Source organism: Pestalotiopsis fici (genome assembly GCF_000516985.1).
Source record: "Pestalotiopsis fici W106-1 unplaced genomic scaffold PFICI_Scf_4, whole genome shotgun sequence".
Taxonomy (NCBI): Eukaryota; Fungi; Ascomycota; class Sordariomycetes; order Amphisphaeriales; family Sporocadaceae; genus Pestalotiopsis; species Pestalotiopsis fici.
Window position 1 is genome coordinate 2,408,462 of NW_006917094.1, and position 15,495 is coordinate 2,423,956.

General features: G+C 48.2%; 5 protein-coding genes across 5 annotated transcripts; 2 read left to right on the top strand and 3 right to left on the bottom strand.

Moving 5' to 3' along the window:
- Positions 1-186: 186 nt before the first annotated feature.
- Positions 187-1,870, bottom strand: PFICI_06749 (uncharacterized protein; the record flags this gene model as incomplete). The annotated part of the gene is made up of 3 exons (XM_007835330.1): positions 187-546; positions 613-1,725; positions 1,790-1,870. The coding sequence occupies 3 exons, from the start codon at positions 1,868-1,870 to the stop codon at positions 187-189; spliced, it is 1,554 nt and encodes a 517-aa protein (XP_007833521.1).
- A 1,767-nt stretch (positions 1,871-3,637) lies between these two features.
- PFICI_06750 (uncharacterized protein) lies at positions 3,638-5,066 on the top strand (the record flags this gene model as incomplete). Its single annotated transcript, XM_007835331.1, has 4 exons — positions 3,638-3,959; positions 4,024-4,250; positions 4,326-4,796; positions 4,869-5,066. The coding sequence occupies 4 exons, from the start codon at positions 3,638-3,640 to the stop codon at positions 5,064-5,066; spliced, it is 1,218 nt and encodes a 405-aa protein (XP_007833522.1).
- Positions 5,067-5,354: 288 nt separating this feature from the next.
- On the bottom strand, positions 5,355-6,639 carry PFICI_06751 (uncharacterized protein; the record flags this gene model as incomplete). The annotated part of the gene is made up of 3 exons (XM_007835332.1): positions 5,355-5,743; positions 5,843-6,016; positions 6,084-6,639. 3 exons carry the CDS (start codon positions 6,637-6,639, stop codon positions 5,355-5,357), a joined length of 1,119 nt encoding a protein of 372 aa, XP_007833523.1.
- Positions 6,640-9,208: 2,569 nt separating this feature from the next.
- Positions 9,209-10,622, top strand: PFICI_06752 (uncharacterized protein; the record flags this gene model as incomplete). Its single annotated transcript, XM_007835333.1, has 5 exons — positions 9,209-9,370; positions 9,437-9,563; positions 9,615-9,738; positions 9,794-10,236; positions 10,291-10,622. The coding sequence occupies 5 exons, from the start codon at positions 9,209-9,211 to the stop codon at positions 10,620-10,622; spliced, it is 1,188 nt and encodes a 395-aa protein (XP_007833524.1).
- Positions 10,623-11,097: 475 nt separating this feature from the next.
- On the bottom strand, positions 11,098-14,385 carry PFICI_06753 (uncharacterized protein; the record flags this gene model as incomplete). The annotated part of the gene is made up of 1 exon (XM_007835334.1): positions 11,098-14,385. One exon carries the CDS (start codon positions 14,383-14,385, stop codon positions 11,098-11,100), a length of 3,288 nt encoding a protein of 1,095 aa, XP_007833525.1.
- Positions 14,386-15,495: the final 1,110 nt, after the last annotated feature.

The window sequence follows — 15,495 nt, forward strand, 5'->3', positions numbered from 1 at the left end:
CCGCAGTGGGTTATATAGCACATCCCGTATCTGACAATAAAGTAATTATTTAAAATTTAAATAATCTTTTAAATGCAGCCATTATAATAGAGCCTACCTAGTATGTAGATACGGGGCCGTTGCCGGGCACTAAATGCCGTCAAAAGTGCATCCCTCAGTGGGGCGTCGGAATAAATCAGCAGGCCCCTATTGTGCTAGGGTGGACATATTGCGAGATGCAAACTTGACAAACAGCGGCCCCTTTTCCCAGATTGTAAACGCTTGTTGCTCGGCATGCCAACCATCCTGTCCGGGAAGGGTTTCGACATCAAATTTGTACAAAAGTCTAGCTGTAATGAGTCGCATCTCGGCGTACGCCAGATTCTTCCCGATACAGTCCCGTGGGCCGTTGCTAAAAGGTTTGAACACGGATTGGTTGTCGGTAGCGAAACGGGACTCATAGAGTGGATGCTCGGACTTCAGCCAACGCTCGGGACAAAACGAGTCGGGCGCGGTAAAGTGTTTGGGATTCCGGAATATTGCCCATGGGGATACGTGGCAGATGACCTGATGAATATGATTAGTTAGACAGTGCAAAGTGAACAATGTCTGCGTGGCCATGGGCTAACATACCCCTGCAGGAACAAATTTGCCCTCGATTTCGGCGCCGGGCGAGCGACGAGGAGGTAGGATTGCGGCCGGTGGGTACATTCTCAATGTCTCTTCTAATGTTGCATGCAGATACTCGAGTTGATTCGTGGTAATCATGGTGATATCTGATTCATCCTGGAACGCGCTTCTGATTTCGTCCATGACAATCGTCTTGACCCGGGGATTTTGGTTCACATAAAAGAAGAATCCCGACAGGGCGCTGGCCGTAGTCTCGCTCCCGGCCACGACGAGTAGAGGGGACATTGCCATGATCTCGGTAGTGGACAGGCCAGGCTTCCCGTCACGGGTGGGCTGCAGCATATGGGTCATGAAATCGCGACGGCCTTTGGGCTCCATGCCGAGTTCCATGCGTGCCATGGCCTTGTCGCGCGCCAATGCTCTGTTGCGGTCCCCCTGCCCAGCCTGTTCGCCTCCCAGGCAGCGCACGAGCATGGGTTCAAAGACGGGGTAGTTTCGACAGGCGCGCACAAAGGCGTCGGCCTTGATGCCTTTGAAGATGTTGTGAACCCACGGATGGTATTTGCTCGTCTCTAGACTGCCGAATGATTCTCCAAACGTCAGGTCGCCAATAATGTCAAACGTGGTGAAGTTGAGCCACTCGACGATATTCAGGGGCTTCTCTTTGGCTGCGTGTTCTGCCACACGCTGTATGAGCAGCTCGACGTATTGGTTGATGGTGGCCTCTTGCTCGCGCATGGAGACTTCGCTGAAAGCATGGCCCAACTGCTTGCGTTGACGGCGATGGACGTCTCGGGGTGCGGCAATGATGCCATGCTCGACGCCTCGAGCAAAGAAGCCCGGGGCTTTCTCAAACTCGGGCTGGCCTGCCAACCGACGGCCATATACTTGCGGCCATGCTATACTACCGTCCATTACAATGCGGTTTGGCCCTATGCGGACAATGGCGCCATATCGACGGTGGAAATCGTCGATTCTCCTGATACTAGTACCCGAGATGTTGGACGTGTACGTAAACGGCAAGTCTGAGATGGCCCAAAGTTTTGGCCCAGGAAAGCTGCGTAATGGGTGGAGCCAAAGCCGGTAGGCAATGAGGATAACCCTCCAAGTAAGGATCTATTATAAGTCAGTGAGTGATGCTTCTTTACTTATGTGCGGCACTAGTAGTTGTTCAACATACCGCGAGCAAAAATACGAGGGCGCCATGAGACATTCTCTGGCTCAGGCCATCAGCACCAAGAGCTTGTTGAATTGAAGGCATTGAAAACTTTTTCGACTTCCTAAAGCGTCACCAAAATGTGTTTGATAGAAGTTTCGAATCTTGTCATCAAAAATTCAAGAAACTTTGGGCAAGTCTATACATATATATGCGGTGTGTGGGTACTGGGACGTGCATTACAAGTCCGGCAAGTCTGGTATCCGATTGACATATTATGAAGACCAGATTTAGGTTTGATCAACGTTGAGGTTGCGTTCGGGCTTTTGATTTATGTGGTGTGATTGAGTTGAATTGCTCTTATACAGTCTTTTCATTCTGCCGGGCTGGCCGCAGTAAGACTTACATCAAAGTTCACGAGCTTCCCATTTCACTTCAATATCATAGAGTACAGACAAAATCCTGCTGTCTTCATGGTATACCTAGCAACCATTCGGATCTGAATCATTAGCAAGTGCACGGGCGATCGTTGCACGCCGGAAATTAAGGCATTTCGGCAGCAGATGCGTGGCTGGCCGAGCTAGACTGGGACTAAATATTGAAATGCCGAGCGATATTCCCGAGAGGTAAGGAGACAAAATCCAGACGTGTGGTTTTTAAATAAAGCACACATGTATTTGTTGTCCCCGATCCACTTTGAAGAGCAGCGGAAGTTCTCTTAGGGATATGAGTTGCCATTTTTTTTTTCCTCCTCTTACCAGACATCTCGAGTATAGCGTTATGGTGGTCTTTTTTCTGATATGGTGAATGCTGTGTATCCGTAGTAAACTAGTGCCTGTGCGAAATGTGGATCCCTCCTTTCGCGGCATATTCACTCCACTCTCGGTGTTTCCAGGCGTAATTCCATGTGCCGAAGAACCAACGAATCGCAAGCAGGTTATTGGAAACGCCGCTTTCTCTAATTCCGAATAGTCAACGACTTTGTCCTAATATCAATCTGCCTTAATCGCTACCAAATGTTGATGACGTCTGTGGAGCTCTCCTACTTCCTGTTAGGGAGACAGATACCAATCATCAACAGCCATTAACCTCATTCACTGTCACCAGCTTCCATCGTTGGCAGCACAGCACACTGGCTACATCCGGATCGCCAGCAACGACGCCAACCAGGCGACTATAGATCCACAGATGGCCAACTCCATTATATTATTTGATGATACTGTCGGCTGTTTATAGACCCTTGAGTAAAGAACTATACCGCATCCGACTAGGATAAAAAAAAGCAAACACCCCACCGGATGACTACCCGAAAGAAAGAGCACCATAAGTCCTTGACATGCTAAAGTCGTGGATTAAATGAACGAGTGTACATGTGAAACAACCAACAATGAAGTGCTAACCCAGACTAAAGCCCAACGCTCAGGGTGCAGCATTTGAACCAACAGAATCATGCCAGTATCTTACCCAATAAAATAAATCGCAACACCCATGCTCGAGCCTGCTCAAGGGATGCATAGTTGGGGGGGGGGGGGGGGGGGGCTAGGAACTGGGAGCTGGGAGCTCTACGCCTTACAAGGCTTTGAACCGGCACAACAAGGTGCCAAGCCGCTCTGGGCGATTTTTTCCTGTGTAACATCTGTGCCGCGGGAGGACTGTGAGTCGAAAATGTTGGACGTTGGTGTTGGTTCTCTTGGACACGAACCCCTGAGAAAGAGAAACATAAGAGGACAGAGCGGGGAACCTCTCTCGCTGCGCTTTGCTTCACAGGCCAGGAACATCAGCATCATACAGGAAGGTCGTTCACCAAAAGAAAACAAGAAGAGAAAAAGGGAAAAGAGAAATTGAGCTGCCTTGATCCCCAAATCGTTTGACATGCCAAAGATTCGGGAATACCGAGTTGCGGTTCCTTCCACGGCGATCGAAGAGCTTCACCAGAAGCTGGCCCTTTCAAAATTCCCAGAGGACTCCGAGGGCGGCGACAGTTGGGCACAAGGCACCCCGTCCGCCGACATTCGACGGATCGCACAGTATTGGCAGAAGGAATTCAAATGGGCTACATTCGAAGAGCGGCTGAACAAATTGCCACATTTCGAGACGACTATTTCGCTTGACGGCTTTGATCCAATCCAGTTGCACTTTCTCCACCAGAAGAGTGCAAGCCCAGATGCGATCCCGCTGCTTTTTGTCCATGGATGTAAATACTTACGTTGTGGAGTCTCAGCCAAGTATGGCATTCATTCATAGCTAATGTGCTGTAGGGCCGGGTGGCTTCTTTGAAGTCACAAAGATCCTTCCAATGCTCACAGCCGAAAAGAACGGGGAGCCGGGACCAGAGTTTCACATAGTGGCGCCGTCCCTTCCCAATTTCGGGTTCTCGAGCGGGATTTCCAAGAGAGGCTTTGGCTTACGGCAGTATACTGATGCTTGCCATAAGCTAATGCTTAGCTTAGGATATGAAAGATATGCAGCTCAAGGAGGAGATTGGGTAAGTTGATTTTTTATTCTTTTTTTTATTTTTGGAAATTTGCATCTGTCAGGGCTAGGAGCTAAATTATTACAGGGCTTGTATATCACCACATCTATCGGTAACCTCTATCCCGAGTCAATATTGGCATTGCATCTCAATTTTGTCATTGCCCTACCACCTCCTCTCACTCAATCCCCACTAGGCTTTGTCCGATTCCTCACGACACACATTATGAACTGGTATACACCCCGTGAGCAAGCAGGCCTGAAAGCCTCACAGGAGTATCAAGACAATGGCAGTGCCTACCTTCAAATAATGAGGACAAGGCCGCAGACGATCGGAACAATGCTTGCTGATAGCCCGGTGGCGTTATTGGCCTGGATCTACGAGAAATTGGTCGCGTGGACAGACGATTATCCATGGACAGATCAGGAGGTTTGTGAATGGGTCAGCCTCTATTGGTTCAGTCGAGCAGGCCCTGCTGCTAGTGTCAACATCTATTATGAGATGTTCCAAGGGGATTGGAAAGCGGAGCCCGGGCGTGGTTTACCCAAGGCCAAGCTGGTATGTCAACAAATAAACCTTTTTTCAATGAGAAAAGATTTGAATATTCTTGTTAACAGTATGCTTTCTTAGGGCTTCTCATATTTCCCGAAAGAGATCGCCGCGACCCCCCGCATGTGGAATCGACGACTGGGACATGTTGTTTTTGAGAAGGAACATGGAAAGGGTGGGCACTTTGCCGCATGGGAGCAGCCGGGGGCTTTAGTTCACGACCTTCAAGAAATGTTCAACCCCAATGGACCGGCATTCCATGCTTTTCGTCCAGCATAAGTGCAATCAGTGGCAGTCCGTTACACCAACGTCATGTGGGTCTATGAAATAGTTATTCGACGCCTCCCCTTTATGGCTCTTCAGTACCATCTGCGTTAATATGATATCTGCACGCGTTGATGTGGTAGTTTTCCTGCTCCAACTTATCAGATAGATTTTCCGTGCATATTTCATACATGGTGGAGAAGAATATCTGAGCGCTGGTTTCTGGTTCATGCCGCTACCAGCTCAACATGTCTGCTTCAGTGTATATGTGCCTGTAGCATGTGCGAATCAACTACAAACCACCTAGTCCTTTCCCATAGGCCACTCTTGTGTAGTAGTTGGTCTTGCGGTCATTTCTGTCCGATACTCGAAATGCCGAGTCATCTGGTTCTGTGGTACCAGGTATGAATTTATGCCAGCCGAGTATTGAGCTGCTACTTGACCCTCCACCGTATTTAGCACGGGATATGGAACTTGGACAGAAGCAGCATTTTGATCAGCGTTGTGGTCAAAGTCAGGCATAGAGATAGCCGAAATATCGTAGAGCGGATCCGTTGACCTCTCCTTCCGCTTGAGCATGCGTGTCCTTAGTCGCCGGTAATAAGTCTCCGTCGGCGTCCACTGAGGCTTGACCTTGCGAGAGGATGCAGAAAAGAGCTGTGGGAATGACGACAGGCTGGATACGATGACGGCTGTTATGGTGATTTTTCTTTTTTAGTAGACTAAAGACTTCCGGAATAAAGATAGGTTCCGAGACCTACCTAAAGATGCCTGTATCGTTCCCCACATACACACAAGGGACGCGTCTGGCGATCCTGTTGCCTTTGTCGTGCTATTCAACACTATCACCCTGGTGATGGCGGCAGAGATGGTGATCACGCTAAGCGAAAAAATACCGACGAAGGCTAGCTTTTTCCGCATTGGTATGCGTACATTCCAAAGCAATGCGAATGGAATACTTGTAACTGCGAAAGGCGAGTGAATCAGAATCACGAAAAGAAATGATTTAATGCTATAAGGGGTGTGTCTTACTTGCTATGTCGGAGATGACGTCCAAAATAAAGTTGATCGTTATAGCGTTGGTACTGGTTTTATTGAATTCAGGCGATGCGCAGTATGTCTCCAAGTACTGAAGATCGGATTGAATGAAACAACGGATACCCATATCTCCAATAGAGACGAAGAAGCAAATTGCAGACAATGCAAGTGATGCCCACCGGATCCAAAGCTGCCCACGGACATTGCTGCTTAGTCGCTTAAAAAAGAGAATGAACGATACCTTAACAAAGAGCAGAATAGCGTAGAAAAATATTTCGGTAACCATAGAGACCTTGAGATCGCGGGTCAAATGAGTTACATAGTCAGTCTCGAGTGACGCAAGGCCAGCTTGCACATCAAGGATGTAGTACATATCCTTTGCGGCCCATTGCCATAGGATCGCGGTGATAAGTACCAGGAGAACAGCAAGCACGACGAAAACATCGTCCCAGAAAATGCGACCTGGTCCGTGCCAGCGCGATACAAGACGGATCAAAACAAATACCAGCGAGAAGCCTGCTCCAGCCCACTGAATAGCCTGGATGAACATCTTAATGTCTCGGAGTGGAAGATCAAAAGAACAGAAACGAAATCGGAGCAAAACACGCAACAACAACAAAAGGAAAAGAAAGGGGAGTTGGAAGCTTTGCGCATATTTAACATACCATATATCTGTGATAGGAAACTCCTGGCCCCGTGACGACGGAGCTGGTGATTTCGCGACTCCCGAGAGGAAGCATAATGTCAAAGTTGGACGAAAGAGGTGCAAAAGATATGTCGAGCAACAACAATCTCAAAGGATAAGAAGGTGCAAGCATTTAAATTAGGCTTCTGCTTTTTCTCGCATGCTGAAGAATTGGACGCACTAGGACTCACGTTTGATTTTTACACAAATTGCCATTCCACGCAGGTAAGCATTCATGCATGCCTTTTCGTCAGACAGTAAACATAATAGGATATATTTATTCCCTTCGATGTTGGTATATGCCTCGATGGTAGGGAACGATTCTGTGTACGTTGTTCCCCCCCCCCCCCCCCCCCCGGTTTGCTGGGGGAAAAGGGCCGTAAATGCAACCCGGACCCCAAATCTTGTTCACCGGACGGGCGTATTGGTCCAGTGGAAGAAAGAAGCGCATGTGCGCAGTTCCGACCAGTAAGTTTTGAGCTCGAGACAACCTATCATTGACTTCTATCTTGGTATGGTCCGCATAAGGCGTAGCTACTCGTGCGAACTCTTTATTCTGATTGGGTCAATTTTCATTTCAATAACATGGCATTTCGGTGAGCCCCGCGGGGCAATTGTCGTGCCGTGGAGAACATGCAGCAAGTACGACAGTAGAGAATAAATTGTGTTGGAATGAGGCGGCTGTGTGTAACCAACACTGCGTCTGGCTGCATAAGATGGGAACCATTTCTCACCACCCTGTCAGAAACCGTTGTCAGTGAGTGATGACAGTGTGAAACGTCCAACGAATAGGATCAAACCTGCTCCACAAATGCAGTTGCCCATCAGGCTGACTGGTTAGTAACTAGGTTGCATGATGCACACAAAGATAGTGTCATTAGTGAACCAGTACCACATTGGGGCCAGAATATGCATTCGAGGCATAAGAAATATGTAGCCTACTGATTCGAATAACGGATGCGGCAGCTTACCTAGATGAAAACGCCCCTTCCATCTTTTCAAGGCCTACAAGGCAATTTGAATATTTTGCACTGACGTAGTCAGTATGCACCGCAGATCATCTACTCGGGTAGATTGAGTATCTCTTCAGCACCTTTCTTGTGTAGGTCATAGGATCAACTGAGACATCGTCCAATGCCCCCTCCATCAATCTTCCCCATCGCACATTGGCTCTTGTGAAAGAATTCCCACTAGTGATAGTCTTATGAGATTATTAGGCTGCCATTGACATATGGCTTTGCTGCTGGTTTATCTAGGACAGAGCGGACGGAACGCCAGTTTTCTGGCGCCTATGGTACTATGTGCTGCTGGTTAAGTCTCAAAAGGAACATCATAAAGTAAATCCATCAAAGCTCTATATCGCCATTATAGTAACAATCCCTGTGAAACAATAAGAAAAACCTTAAATAAAGGACACACGATATGGGGATATGTTCCTTTTATCCGTGTCAAGAACTCACTAGGAATGCGCTAGCATGATTTATGGTTACAACATGCCGAGATCTTAAGCGTACTGGCTTGCAATTTATTCGTCATATAGCACTATAAGCAGCGAATATAATGCAACTCAATCAAATCGTAAGAATTCGCCTCGATGTGCTGAGCGTACGACGTCGATTGATGAGGGTCAATGAAAATACTGATGACGTACCTCTCACTTTGGCGAGAGTGGACACTGCGCCATCCCTAGTAGCATACATGGTGTATACCATGGCCGCCTTCCAGGTCATGGTCCAGGTATGGTATAAGTAGGTTGTAGTTGAGACGTTGCTGGCTGTACCAAGAAACCATGTTCATTGATATTGTTTGTACCTTCTCTACCATTGCCCAAGTATCCCCCCAACCAGTAGCCACGCAATCTCTCACTCGCTGTGCAGCCAACTGTCTAGACATACCACATTGCTGCCACTCAGGATGGAAGCGAGAGCAAAACGCTTCAAAACTGCTCGTCATTTGGCTCTTTTGACAAGGAGGATTCCATTGAGGATAATACACGTACTGTCTACTGAGAAGTGATTGAATCAAGCATATTGAGCTACACCAACTCAGAAAGCCGAAGAACATCAATCATCAAAATAGAAAGCGAGCGTGACTGATTCTGGGGTCGAGTTCTTGTAGGACACAAGTTATGCAAGGATGAATGTACCATTAGCTGGTCATATCATCGCGCCGCAAGCTAACGGTGGCCTTGCATCTTGCTAAATATAGCTCAGATCATATCATGGCATCGGGATTTGACATCCATGTTCCAACAAAATCCGATTGGTCATGTCCTCATTTCCCCTGCGCAAGGGAAACTATGAGGCTCGTAATAAATCCCGCGCACCTCACTCAGCCCTGCGCTCCCTTCTTTGGACCTCTTGGCTTGCAGTATTCTCACAAACGCTATTGCACAGAAAAAGGTCTCGATTTCCGTAACTCAATGGACTCAGCCATGTCAACTTCAGATATCACCAAGCTCATACAAGAGCTCATGGCCGCAGCAGTCTCTCCACCACAAGATGAGAACCTCCGCAAGGAGCTTTACGAAGCAGCTCAGCGCTTGAGTCTAGCTATCGAGTCGCCGCACGACACGGTATACAGAGTCATCTATTCGGTGAGTATACACAGAGCCTACTCTTCTCGATGTTGGCCGTATGAAGCTAACGACGCGTGTTCAAAGCCCATGATCCTAAGTGTTGTTCAAATCGCGAGCAATATGAAGATATTCACAACTCTTGCCGGGAAATCGAGCCCCTGCTCTGCTATAGACCTGGCTTCCCCTTCGGGAGCAGACCCAGTCTTCACAGGTTAGTACCAAACAAAAGCTAGCTCGAGCAAATCAATCTAATCTGCCGAAGCTCGGATTGCGAGATTCTTGGCATCACATGGGTTCATCACTGAAGTGGATGAGGACGTTTACCAGTCCAATCATTTGACAACCACTCTCAGCATTGATGGTTTCCGTGCTGGCATCAACCAAGCGTAGGCATCTTCCTCATATTTTCACCTTCTACTATAAGCTTAAACCTGGAATTAGGTTCCAAGGCATTGCCCCATGCCTTCAAGTTGCTCCTCAATTCTTCAAGAACAGCAACTATGCCAACCCAAGCAATGTTGTCGATACCCCCTTCCAAAAAGCCTTTCAAACAGAGCTACCTGCATTTGTCTGGATGCAAAGTCACCCTGAGATCGTGGCAGATTTTGGGCTTTGGATGACCGCAGTCCATAACGGCAAAAAGGCCTGGATGGATGTCGTCGACTTCACAGCCTTGGTCGGGGAAGCAGATGCCGAGATGCCTGTCTTTGTGGATGTCGGCGGCGGTGTCGGAAGTCAGTGCGCCCTACTCAAGGCCAGGTTGCCCAACCTTACTGGACGTGTGATTTTGCAGGACCTTCCGGTCGTAATCGAGCATCATGCACTCCCTACAGACGGTGTCGAGAAGATGGCTTTTGATTTTTGGGGCGAGCAGCCGGTCAAAGGTAAGACGAACTATTGTCTCTTGCTGTTTCTCTCGTTATCTGACAGCAATACAGGTGCTAGGACGTACTACTTGAGAAACATCATTCACGATTACCCAGATGAGAAGGCTCTCGTACTTCTCAAGAACACCATCGCCGCCATGGGTCCGAAATCTGTGCTTCTTATCGATGATATGATCATCCCGAACAAGGGCGCTCATCGACACGCTACCGAGCAAGACATGGTTATGCTGACAACTTTGGCATCGATTGAGAGAACGCAGAAGCAATGGGACATTCTACTATCCTCTGCTGGCTTGAAAGTGCTGCAAAGATCGGTATACCTTGAGGAAACCGGTGACAGTCTACAAATTGTTATTCCTGAGAACAAGGTCATAGACTCATGATGTATTGTGCGCAATTATAGTAAAGTACAGTTTGAAGAGGAATGAGAGTTTTGTGGACTCAGAAAACAGAAAGCGCTACTCCAAGCAACGTGTCCCATATTATTCCACTGCAAGCCGCTAAAGGTTATTAATAACATGTGAATGTTCATGAATCCAAACCGCAACGCCAAATTTAACCTACGTACAATCAACGTTTTTCAACAACACAGGTAGCAATTGTGTTCTTTAATCATCTCGCGATCTTGATCCGCCCCTTGTTGAGATGATTAGTTTCGCATCATTTACCGCTGAGTCGATGTCGCCCATGCCTACCTATCCTAGCAATACATATTCGGATAACAAAACAAACAGTATTGCCCCAGAAGCATATCTTGGGCGGTAGGAAGCAGTCTTGGTCGTGATTTTCATGACATTAAATCCGAAAAGAGTAAAAATTAACTTCATTCGTCCCGAAAGACATTTTGAGGTTGATTGTCTATGACGGTTGTTGTGAATTGAGAAATTGGCCATTGAATCCAGCCCTGTGTTCTCGCTTGGACAGTCTTCGAAACCCAGCAGAAACATAACCAGAAAAACTCTTGTGCGGCGATTCTGGAGAACCCAATTGGGTTCCATTTGCTGGCGCATCGCCCAGAATCGGTTGTGTTCCATTGACCACAACTAGCTGCTGCTCCTGGTCATCGCGCGGCACGTAGTCCACGTCCGGGGGCGCTTGAAGCCCTAAAGACCGCCGACGGGCATTCTGTGTGGTGTTGAACCTTGTTGGTCTTCCCACCTCGCCGAAGATGACGGCCCCTTGAGCAGTTTCGACCGGACCTGGACCAATAACATGCCCAACCACCTCTTTTGGTACAATACGTTGAAGTCTAACACAATTACAATGCGAATTGTCCGATTTGCAGGCTTCGAATAAAGCCGAAGCACCCCGATGCCACTGCAACTTCTGCGTGGTGAGATATTTCCAGTCCTTAGATCCGGCTTTCTTGTAAAGGTCCGACAGAGTCTCAACAGTCGAAGCTAGGAAGTCCTGACCAAGAGGCATCGTAGTCCAAGACGGACAGAGAGAAGGTTCAATCGGAAGCATGATTTCCCCAAAGCCATTGCCCAAAAGGACGAGTGCATCGATATCGTGGGCAAGAGCCGGCCATCCACCATGCGTATTGTGCATGTAGAGCTTCTTGCGGTGAATAGGCGATGGCTGGTCGATCAGGTCCATGAACTCGAAGCCGTATATGGCACTCCTGAGGGTCCCCCGAACAGGTTTCTCTTTTGCGGTATCTTCCTCCGCATTGATTTCGATCATTCTGTCAATGATGTTGAATATTGTGGATATTTCATCCGCCAGCGAGTCTTCGCCCGTCACTGGGCACTCATCACGGAGCTCTAGCAAGGTTTGCAAGACGGTACCTCTGAAAGAGAGGAGCTTGTCTTTGCCGCTCCCGGTTGGGTTTGAATGGATGGCGCGCTGCACGACATGCAGCATAACGGCGACGGCAGGAACCAGCCAGCCTCTTCTGGTATCTGTATCGAATAGCACGATTGGCGTTTTGGAGGCGAACCTCAAAATCTTTTCATACGATCCTTGTCTTCGGAATGCGAATGTCCCAACTCTTTTGCCAACAGACATCTCAACTTGTGCCGTGACGATCTGCTGGATGCCCAATGTCACTTTACCTTCACTTCTTATCATATCCATAGCGTCCGCCGTGTCTGAGTAACCAATCGACCCATAATCAATGCCTGTGGTGCCCAGCATTACTTCGACTTTACTACACCATCCGACGATATGGCGACAACCTGAATATGACTCAAAATCCAGCTCGTCGCTCAGAATTCTTGGTCCAACTTTCCGTACTGCCTCTTCGCAAGTCAGTCGGCTGTCGTCATCGCTCGTGACGAGATGCCATTGAATAGTGTTTGCACAGTATTTTGTAGGTACAAGAACCGCTGAGATCCCTTTGAGCAGGAGACCACCGCGGAACATTACAGCATGTCTCGCACCAGAGAGCGCAGACAAGACTCCCAGATCAATCTCCAAACCAATCAGACCGTCACGCTTGGATGGGGCGGGGTATCCCCATGCCAGAACGGCTTGACTGAACAAAGGCAGCCAGCAAGCTTTGGCCATCTTGAGGGGCTCGACAGCCAAAGATAACTCGACTCTGACCAGATCAACAAATCGCTGATGCGAGGGGGCTAGGTTCACCCGTCCGCGACCGAGCTGCTCGCCATATGGAGACACGCTGAGGCATGTGTAGGCCCATGCGAGAATTTGTAGACATTCTACGATCAGCTCCAGAGTTGCTGTAACCGTCATGATAAGCTGTCCGCGTTCTACTGAAAGACCAAAGGAGTGCATCCCCCGCATTAGGTCTATGGAGAGCTCCAATGGCGAAGCTTCATCTCGGGCCGGCACCGGGCCGGAATGTCCATTGAAAAACGCCTTCAGGACTTGGTCTAATTGATCTATGAGCAGCGGTCCATGCTCGGGCCACACCTCTGAGGAATATTTGCCCATGGTTGATGCGCACGCGACATTGTCGGCGCCTGTCAAGACAAGTATGTCTGCTAGAGATCCATTCTGGCCGTAGGCATGCTTGGCCACATCCAAGTCGCCTACGTCGATGACGAATTGGAAACGTCGAAAAGAGTTTCTCTCTGGGCGGTGAAAGTCAAATTCGATGCTATCATAGACCCAAGTACTGAAGAAATCCATACAGAAGTACTCGTTGGTGCAAAATTGCTTTGTGAGCCGATGAGTCAAGGAAGTGAAGTGGGGATTGCAAATGAGCTTTTGCTCAATAACTTGGGCCGAGTCAACCGGGTGAAACTGAGACAGGGTAGCCAACAATGGGCTCTTATTTGATGGCCAGCTTCGAAGCGCGAATTGGTCTATGGAGTGGCGAATTGGTGTCTTTAGGAGAACATCCAGGATGAATATCCAGATATTAGCCCGGAGCCTGTAAAGAGTGTACAATATATTGTCCACTGATATTCCCTCCTCGGTTAATCCACCCAGAACATCTGGTTTCATTGCATGAAAATAACGGTCTAAAGCCTTGTCGAATGGCTTCGATAGTCGTACCAGGCGCTTCCGATTGCCTTGGAGATCCGGCGACAGGGAGCTGGTTATGTTCATCGCTACAGCTTTTGCAAAAGCCACTGCTAAATGTACGTGGTTGGAGGTGTCATTTATGACCGCGGTAATAGTTACCTGATGGCAATCTTTTGCCACCAAATTGACGATTCCAGTGATTCTTCTCACTTCAAGAGCCCAATCGCTCCTCTCGGAAATCCGGCGTAGCCCGCCCTGGAGATAGCTGAGGAGTTTGGCCCATGGGATCGCTGTGTCGCGCTTGACCTCATCTTCCTTCAATATGATGTCTCGGATCTTACTATGAGCTGAAAAAATAGCAGTCACCAGTTTTTCCCAGAATCCTAAGATCTGATGGTCAAGATGTAGGTTGTGTTGTGTGGTTGAGTTCCCAGAAGTCTGACGCGCGGATTCCTTGAAGTCGGTTCCGACTCCTCGGTTCGGGACGTTTCCCTCACGATCATGAGGCCCCGCATTGTTAGAGATGCTCCCACCATCCTCGCTCTCTTGGCTAGCCTTTGAGACAGCGATCGGCGGTTCGACGTGTTGCTTTGAAATCTCAATCGCGTCGCTGAAGAGCTTGAGGCGGTAGTACAACTCTCGAATCTGTACGTGGAATGCTTCGATAGGATCCTCTCGGGGATTTGACGATCCACTTGAGGAATCCATCGGCATATGCCAGGAACAACAGAAATTGGTGTGACTTGTTGCGGGGATCAGTTCTCCAAAGCTACCGTCTTTAAGAATATCAGACCAGACACTGCTTCTGCAATTTCAATCATGCGAATTGATGAAACTGAATTCAAGAATCTCACTTCTCGGAGGGGGTCCGGCGTTGTGAGGCTGTTATGGCAGTGCGTTGACCGCCGTGGGCGACCCTGTGCCACAGTGAGGGGTTATGCAGGGCAACCTTCATTGCATACATGCAACATAGGTACCCAGTCAGCCAGTGGAATTAACAACCACACCAAAAGGACAGCACAGCCACGTTGGGATCCCCGCCCTGAACGCTTCGAAGGCACTCTCACTGAATGCATCACACGGTTAAGATATTCCCAAATGCGAAGCGCTGTGTATGATACATTGTCGTACCAAACCACTGCGCTAGCTGAACAACTTGTGAAGCTCCACACCAAAACACAGGCATTTCCCTAGGTAGGTAGGCTAATAGTGTGGGTATGGATACCTGCACCCAATATATCTGTACGTCAATACCTATCCATTCACCTAGCATAACGCCAAGTGTGGAGCTCTCACTATTAGCATATTGCTTCACGTTTTACTTCATCAAAGTATGCATAATAGGTAGAATAATTGAAGTTGTATCAGTTCAAGTCGCTCACATCCAATAGTAGATGTTTGGTCAATTACATTATTGCGTAGGCGTATCTCTACACTAGCCTGCGCTAGGCGTGAAGCTCTCACTGGTGCGGCCAGGCTAGGGCTGCCGGGCGGTATATCGCGACATGTATACACTTAAATGTACAGGTGGAGAAGCGCTTTAATGATTCCTCCATTGAGCAATACTCGTATCAATTTTCAAGGCGCACTTTATTTATTTAACTTGAGATGACGCAAAGATTATGGTGCTCTATCTGAACATGAGTTGCAAGCTGAAAAGGTTGCTACGGGTATTTCCTAGAGACTACAATTCCAAATATCTATTTCTAGCTCCGGAAATTGTGGGTTTCATCGCCAAGCCTTCAGACACTAATACGCCTCTATATTTATCAGTAATAGTATATCTACTCTGATATGCCTCGGCAGTTTGGTGTTTAG